The 8,503-nt window shown below is 50.9% G+C and overlaps 1 protein-coding gene across 2 annotated transcripts; it reads right to left on the bottom strand.

Moving 5' to 3' along the window:
• Positions 1-2,626: 2,626 nt before the first annotated feature.
• LOC109766244 (glucan endo-1,3-beta-glucosidase GV) lies at positions 2,627-4,876 on the bottom strand. Of its 2 annotated transcripts, XM_020325013.3 has the most exons (3): positions 4,705-4,876; positions 3,015-4,622; positions 2,627-2,914 (listed from the first exon to the last, which is right to left on the bottom strand). In XM_020325013.3, the coding sequence occupies exons 1-3, from the start codon at positions 4,784-4,786 to the stop codon at positions 2,880-2,882; spliced, it is 1,725 nt and encodes a 574-aa protein (XP_020180602.1). In that variant the 5' UTR covers positions 4,787-4,876; the 3' UTR covers positions 2,627-2,879. The 2 variants fall into 2 exon arrangements, with proteins under 2 accessions (XP_020180602.1, XP_020180601.1); XM_020325012.3 differs by lacking the exon at positions 2,627-2,914 and having other exon boundaries at positions 2,935-4,622.
• Between the last annotated feature and the right edge of the window lie 3,627 nt (positions 4,877-8,503).

The raw sequence follows: 8,503 nt of genomic DNA on the forward strand, positions 1-8,503 counted from the left end.
GAGACCTTTGTTAGGGAGACCGAGGCCCCCTTTAGAGTGGTTTTAGCTCTCGAGAGGGCAACCACCGACGTTGAGAGGGCAGCCGCTGACATTGAGTCGGCAGCTTCTGCGGCCGAGAGGGCAGCCGTTGATGTTGAGTCGGCGGCTTCTGCGGCCGAAAGGGCAGTCATTAACACTGAGGCGGTGGCTGTTGCGGTCGAGAGGGCAGCCGCTAATGATGAGGCGGCGGCTGCTGCGGCGAAGAGAGCAGACGCTGGTGCTGAGGCGACGACTACTGCGGCCGAGAGAGTTCCATAGGGGCTATGGTTTCTAATGATCTATTAGAGTAGTATGCCCTAGTACCGGTGGTCTATCCTAATACTGTTTAATTATGTAATGGTTATCTATGTATTGCATAAATATGCTCAGGGTTTACTTGTAGTCCGATGGGGCTCCCTGTGTGATTGACCGATGTTCTTGGAGGAAGGATCCCGACTGTTGTCGTGGGGTCACTTTAGTTTCTTCTCAGTGTGCTAGACCTTGGTAATGCATTTGGGGAAGAAAGAGAAGCGACCATCATCGACGGTCGAAATACCAGTGGGAGAGTGTCCACCATATATACAACCATCTGAGAGACGAGAGTTGTGAGAGATGTTCTCGAAGGAAAGAAATCGACTTTTGATGTTGACGGTCGATCTGGGTGAGTTCGTCCTATGATACCTCGGTAACGCACGATGGGCTCACCAGCTCGACCATTACTGATAGTCGAAATACCAGTGAGAGAGTGTCCAACATATATATACAACACCTGAGAGATGAAAGTTGTAAAAAAATCTTCCCGAAGAAAAGAAATCGACTTTTGACGTTGACAGTCGATCTGGGTGAGTTCGTCCTGTCATACCTTGGTAACGCACGATGGGTTCACCAGCTCGACCATCACCGAGAATCGAAATACCAGTGAGAGAGTGTCCACCATATATGCAACCACTCGAGAGATGAGAGTTGTAAGAGTTGTTGAAGAGAGCCTGGACGGACTGGAAGTCAGCACACAGGTCATAATAAATTAGCTTTGTAGGTTTACGATGAATAGATTAGAAGTATTCTTTGATGTTTGTTATATTATTTTTTCATTGTGGTTTATAGTTTTGTAGTTGTCCTACTTGCAAGTCCATCCTCGACTCGCAACTGGGATCATAGTTTTGTTGTTGTCCTAGTTACAAGTCAACCCTCGACTCGCAACTGGGATCATAGTTTTGTTATTGTCCCAGTTGCAAGTTCACCCTCGACACGCAACTGGGCCTTGTAATTATTTTTGCCTCATTTGCAAGCCCACCCTCAACTCGCAACTAGACCCCGTAGTTGTTTTTGGCTCAGTTGCAAGCCCACCCTCAACTCGCAACTGGGCCCCTTTTTTTCGTTATCCATGTTGCAAGTCCACTCTTGACTCGCAATTGTGCATGTAGTTGTTTTTGTCCCGATTATGAGCTTTGCCAAGTCATGAGATTTTTCCAAATTTGTTATTTTTTAAAACTTGGCGAACTTTTTTGGTGCACTTTTTCTAAAATTCCTGAACTTTTTTCATGTTCACAAACTTTTTTCATATTACGAATATTTTCTAGTCGTGAACTTTATAAATTATGTTTTATTTTTATTTTTATGAACTCTTTCAAATTTATGTTTTTAAAGTCAATAGTCAATGTTTGGTGGACAACGGCCAAAGTTTTTTCTTAAAATTCATGATTTTTTTATAGTTTCGTTCAGTAGGAGGAGATGTTCCCGTCGACTACGAGTCGTCTATGGCGACTTCATCAATCTCAAGATGTTATGCCGACTCAGTATGTCAAAGGTGCTCATAGGGGGTAGTGTGTGCGTGCATGTGTTCATAAAGATGGGTGTATGCTTGTATACGTGAGCGGCTTCAATTGTAGAATGTTCAAAAAAGCAAAAAAAAATTGTTGCTCGTTGATTAATAGATGAGTGAGAGATGTAGGGTGTTGATTACTAGAGGATGTAATTAGCTATGTGATGTAGCACGCTCGTTGATTATATGAAGCTAGCTGCTAGGTCTAGGACTAGAAGTGAGCGAGTGCGTGTACATTTGTTTCTGAGAATAACGGTGCACGTGTGAATGTGTTGAAAAGAATAAACACGTAATTCGGCCGCCCCGCTAGCCGCTCCGCTTGGGCCATCCTTTGTTGGCAGGAGGCCACAACCGCTCGCCTGTGTCTCCAGTGTCAGTAAGCCATGTACGAGAATTGGATCGAAGGAAAAACAAACAAACAAATAAGAGAACGACGTGGTGGGCTAGTCCAGCGCTGACCTTTTGCGGATGTCGTCGTATTAGATGTGAGGTATTATAGAGAGATCGAATCATGTAGCAATTGTACATGAAATCATAGAGAGATCGAATGCTTTTATTAGTTGTAATTTTGCCCATGAGTTTAGGAGCTTGAATTTTGAGGCTCACAATCTTGCTAGGCATGCACTTTCGCTCGGGTTAGGCCACCGTGTCTGGTTAGGCATCCCCGGAGATTTGAATTTTATCCTGTAAATGTTATGACAATGTAAATAAAGTCTGGCGAGGAAGTCTCAAAAATAAGATGTGAGATATTATCTTATATCTAGATATGACATAGTCAGACCCTTTATTAAAATGGAGCAAGCCAAAGCCATGACAGTTTACAGCGTTGACGCCATGCCAGAGTAGCTAAGCCAGAAATTTCTAAAAAAAACCCTGAAACTGGCCACGCAGGGCTAAGGGAACAAAAAGGCAACGTTCTCAAAGGACCAAGCCAAACTAACATTTGAAAACTAGACTTTGTTGACAGCACAGGATAATCCGTAGGATTATTGCTTAATCTCGTAGGTAGCAAAGCTTTGCCTTGGCTAGTTTCTTCACCTCAGGCCGTTGACGGCAGCACGCAGTTGCCGATCTCTGTAAAGAGTGGAACAAAATCACCATGAACAAACCAAAACGTTCATTTTCTTTTCTTGAAAGTTGAAACAAAGAATGACGAATTCAGAAGTGAACTTACTTGGTGCCTGCCCGACAATGGTACCGGCGCCGGCGAAGTCGCACGTTCCGGTGGCCCTGCCACGCAGCTGGTAATAGCTGTTGAACGCGAAGGACGCATGCGCGACCTTGGTGTCGGGGTCGAAGCACCGTGCTCCGGGCTGGATGTCTGTGCAGTTCGCGCCACCGGGGCCGCAGGCGTAGTCCAGCGCTGCCTGCAGCCGCGTGTCGCCCACCGCCGCGTTCGCCACGCACCAGCTCGGGCTCGGGTCGCACGCACCTGATGGTGCCTGGTTGACAATGGTGCCGGCGCCGCTGAAGTCGCAGGCGCTTCTATCCCGGCCGTTCTTCTGGTAATAGTCGTTGAAGGCGTAGGACGCGTGCGCGAGCTTGGTGTCGGGCTCGAAGCAGGGCTGGCCTGGCTGGATGGCGCTGCAGTCTGCCCTCTTGCCATCCCTGTTGTCGCACGCGAAGTCCAGCGCCGCCTGCAATGCCGCATCCCCGACCGCCGCATTCGCCACGCAATAGCTTGCCTGCAAGGGCCCGCCGCTGGTGCCGCCATGGACGAAGTCGATCGGGTTCGGGTACACCGGTTGCTGGTTCGGGTAGAACAGCCCGAAGTCCTGGTCATCTTCGGGCTTGCTGTTCTCGTTGAATAGGGCGAAGATGTACACGTTCAGATCGGCGTTGGGACGGTGCGGGGTGCCGCGGACGGCGCTGGCGGCGAGCGGGCTGTGTCCGTTTGCGGCGGCGGTGCCAGAGTTACCCTGCAGTACTTGGCGTGTGAGACCAGCCATGAAATCTTGGGCGTTTTGTGGGGTTCCTACGCCACCGTGGCCTTTGTTTGGGTGTCCTTCCTCCCCATGGTGCACGTCTGGGCTTCCACCTCCTGCCGTGAGCTTCCTCATCCCCCCAACGTGCATGCTGGAGGACGGGAGCTTCTCCATCGCATAGTAGACTGCGTCGAGCTGGGCGTCGAAGAGGCTAAAGTACATTTGTCCGCTACCAGTGTCAAGCACGCCACTATTGGGGCGGAACAAGAGGTAGTTAATGGACATGCCTGGGGTAGCCAGGTACGCGAGGTACGGGTAGAAGTTCACCATGAGGTACGACCCCGTCTGTTGCAAGAAGTCGACCATGGGGCTCATCACCGACAGCGCGATGTCGTCCCGGAACGTGCCCGCGGACGGCGGGAACGACGGATTTAGCGCGTCGAACGCGATGGGCGTCGTCACCTTGATGGCGTCCGCCAGGCCAAGTTTAGCCAACGCCGCCTGCACGTTCTTCATGGCCGGGACGAGCTGGGAGTTTAGTTGGCTAGCCTCTTTGAACACCTCGTTCCCGATCGTCACGCCATTGATGAGCGTGGCCGGGTAGTAGGCCTTCACGTTGCTTTGCACCCACTGGAGCGCGAAATTATTTTGGTTGGCCGCCGCGAGCGGCAGCTCCTCGTTGGTCAGCTCCACCATCACCTTGATATTGGTGTTGGCCAGCGAGCGCAGCACCGTCGGGTCGGTGTCGTAGATCCTCACCATGGTGATGCCGTTTTTCTTTAGCAGTTGCACCACGGACGCCGGGTCCGGCAGGTCAGTGGCCACCCTCCCGTAGCACACGCCCACCTCGCCACCCTCTGATGCATGCAGTAGCAACAAACGTCAGTCACACTATTACGAAACTACACCTGCACATCTCCAAAACGTCTCCGCGATCACCTGCAGGGGAGAAGAAGAGGAGCGGCAATGCAGTGCCGAGAAGGACGACGAGGAGGCGGGTCATCAGGGCCATGCTCTTCATAGTGTGCGGAGTGGAGTGAGCTAGGGTATAGAGGAGACAACGATCGGGCTGATGAGTTGTGAATGATCGTAGGCAGGCTGGAATTTATAGTCGGCGCCAACGCTAACATGGAGATAGATTCTTTTTGGACAAAGAACATGGAGATAGATGTTACCACATTATATTTCTCTTCGTGCAAGACGATACGACAAGCAAAATTGGGATTACTAGTGAGGCTGATCGCAGCATGCATACATGTATGCCGGCCGTGCCTAACTTGGACTTTGACTGGTCGAGTCACGGACGACTTGATACACTGAAGAGACATGCATACTTGGGCCGGCACACCCACAACCTTTGCCCCTAAATCCAAAAGACAAAATGATCACTAGGTTCATTACCTGGTATTTGTAATCTTCCTTTGGATGTTGTGATGATTGAATAAAGAAACTATGCCACTCGAAAAAACCAAAAACTGGTGGCAGTATCCCGGGGCCCTTTCTCTTGTCTTCTACGTCTGATGCTCGCCGGCAGGCCTATGACTCATGGTTGTGCCTGTACATGCCTGGATAAAACGCAGACAGGGCAATTTCACTGTTTTGACCCATTTTTTCAACTTAATCATGATCTAATCCTATGTGTAAAAGTTTTTCAAATCTGACCCTTTTTCTATTGTCATTATTTTTGTCAGTAGGGTAGCACATCCTATCGTCAAAGTCTTTGGCGGTAGGACTTACTTACACGGTCACGCCCATTTGGTATGAAAAATACCCTACCACTATGGTCTTTGGCGGTAGGGACGTGCATGCAGTTATAATAAGTGCTTGCATGCAATAAAACAAAGAAGAAGACCCTACCGCCATACACTATGGCAATAGGGTAACACATCCTATCGCCATAGACTATGGCGGTAAGGTCTTTTTTGCAAAATGATGTGACGGCACAGGTAAGTGCTACCGCCAAAAACAATGACAGTAGAAAAAGGGTCAGATTCGAAATAATTTTGTACATAAAGTCTGATTATGCTAAACTAACGGAAAATGATCAAAACTGTGAATTTGCCCATGCAGAGAACCCCATGCTCTTGCTTCCTACAGCTACTTTCCAGCAAGGAAAAGACTAGGGAAGACGCCGGTCAATGCAGTGCCTATCACTGCTTGAGGTAGGGGTGGTTCATTTCTATGATTGACAAGACATTGTTGTCTTGTATAGAAAACGTCGCTTTTGCAATATCTCGTCTCATTCATGTAGGAGCAGTTTGTCCTGTATAAAAATCGTCATTTGCAATTTTCTTTCCCATGAATCAAGTTGCCCCGTTGTAATTTTGTACTCTCTTTCGTAATATAATAGTGTTTTTGACACTACTTTAGTGTAAAAGAATGCTTTTATATTATAGGACGGAAGGAGTAGTATACTAGTGTCTAATTCACGCCTAGGCGCGCCTCTGTGAGACATGTGATGGATCACACGCTAAAATGTACTCCTTCTGTTTCTAAAAATAAGTCTTTTTAAAGATTTTAATATAAACGGCATACAAATGTATATAAACGTAATTTAAAGCGTACTGAAAAAGGGTTTCCTCCAGCTTTGTATTTCAAAGCACCAACACCGATCACAGAGCAAACGCTGGGGCGAACAACACAACAAGCCAAAGAAAAAGAAGAAGAAACAATGCCAACACCCGCAGGATGACAAAGCGCGGATGACCCACTACCGTTGCGCCCTCCGAAATCAACCCACCACGATCCAGGGCTCTGATCCTCCGCGTACCAAGCAGAACCTCCAAGAAGGAATGCGACGCCGACGACGCTGCTACCCGGACGTGTCCTAGGGTTTCCCCGACATGCGGAGCATAGTGGGGAATGAAGACCACCGACACCCTCTAGGGAGGAATGGTGGCACCCGCAGGTGTCACCGCATCGGAGCCGGAACACCCGACAAGGATTTCTCCCAACTCCAAACACCACCGCCCAACCGGATCGGAGCCTACCAGCCAACTTGCCGTCCACCAGCATGCGCCACCGCGGTCGCAACGCCACCCACGCTGCCTCACTGAGATCACCACCACGAGGACAAGAGAACGAGGAGAGGAGGCGTTGGTCGACGGGAGCAGCAGCGCCGTAGCCGCGCGGGAGGGAACCACCTCCACCGCCGTTGTGCAGGAGGCCCGTGCCTCCGGCACCGTCGCGGTCGCTGTCCGGACGCAGCAGCAGGCCATACCAGGCCACCCCTGGCCCGGCTAAACCCCACCGGCCACGATGTAGCAGGGCAGCGCCAGCACCGTCAGCACCCCAACGCCCATCGCCGCTCCCCTGCCTCCTGGAAGCCACACCGCCGAGCCGCCCCGCCGTCGGCCCGCCCAGACCCAGATGGGGCCCGAAGGGCCCAGATCTGGGCCGAGCGGGCGCCGCCTGGCCGTGCCACCCCACCGCCAACGGTGACGCCTCCGTCCAGCCGATCTCCCACGCCGCGCCAGGAAGCCCCGCTGCCACGCCGGACCGCCGCCGCCTAGGGAGCACCCCCCGGCGCCCTCCGCCCCACGCCGGAGAGCAACCGAGAGGGGAATGGCCAGGGGCCGCTGCCGCCAGCGTCGCCCGGGCCAGGCCTGGCGGTGGCGGCGGGGAGGGGGGGAGTGAGGGATAGCTGGCGGAGGAAGGACCGGAGCGCGGCCGGTCGCCCACGGGGGCGACGTGGTCGCGAGAGCCTGAGTCGCGGGTCGGCCGATTCATTTTAGAGCGTAGATTCACTTGTATTACTCCATACGTAGTTTATATTAAAAACTAAAAAAAAGATATATTTAGAAACGGAGGAAGTGCATCAGCTACGCCAACTGGTTTTGATTAGGTTTTTGGTTAAGATAAGCCTGTGCAATTGCTTGTTTGGACAACGAAAATAAGAGAATAGATTATGCTGTCCGCTCGGAATGACGACCGACGCTCGCGGCACACCCATCCTACGCCAACGACACCACAGCCCCCGCTACTTGTATCAACGCTGCCAAGTGCTTTCAGCCCGTCGCCGGTTGTCGTATACGGCCGGCGTCCTCGGGAAGAACCACGGGCTCGCGTAAGGAAGCGGCCGTCTCCACCTGTCTGGATTACACCGTTTTTCAGGGGCGGGCCTAGGATTTTAAGTGTGTGTATTTGAAATTTCAATGCAGCAGCTAATCTCTACTTTCCAGCATTTTGTCAACACGTGAGGAAGGGGTGGTGCTTCATTTTTGTGATTGACAAGACATTCTTGTCTTGTATAGATAGAAAACGCCGTTGTTGCAACCGTCTATCTTGTGCGCCCAGTTGCACAACATCTCGTCTCATTCATGCAGGAGCAGTTTGTCCTGTATAGAAATCGTCGTTTGTAATTTTCTGTCCTGTGACCCAAGTTGCCCAATTGTAACCGTGTGGTATATGGTTCATTTCCTCTGCATGCAGTTCTGGTCTATGCACTTTGTGTAACGGTGAATGCGAGCCGAGCCGAGAGCCTGCCTCGAGCTCGCTCGGCTCGAGCTTGGTGCAACATCCCCAATGTAGACATGGCCTGAAAGTAGTGGCATGCAGGTAGCACGTCAGCGTGGGTGGGCAACAGTCGAGTAAAGCTGGAGGCACCCAACCCTGGCGACGAATTTCCTTTTTGGGGTGAAACAAACTTTATTCAGCAAAAACAGAGAATGTGGAATAGTGTTCTGGCATGAGATTGGTCAAGCGAAATGTGACGTCCCTGTTGACGTATAATGTGCTG

This window comes from Aegilops tauschii, chromosome 1, assembly GCF_002575655.3.
Source record: "Aegilops tauschii subsp. strangulata cultivar AL8/78 chromosome 1, Aet v6.0, whole genome shotgun sequence".
In the NCBI taxonomy this organism is placed as follows: domain Eukaryota; kingdom Viridiplantae; phylum Streptophyta; class Magnoliopsida; order Poales; family Poaceae; genus Aegilops; species Aegilops tauschii.

Bases quoted from the DNA above. Each gene is read 5' to 3' on its own strand.
- LOC109766244 (XM_020325012.3), bottom strand. From the start codon at position 4,786: ATGAAGAGCATGGCCCTGATGACCCGCCTCCTCGTCGTCCTTCTCGGC. The intron at 4,623-4,704 runs GTGATCGCGGAG...TGCATGCATCAG, and splicing joins CCTCTTCTTCTCCCCTGCAG to AGGGTGGCGAGGTGGGCGTG.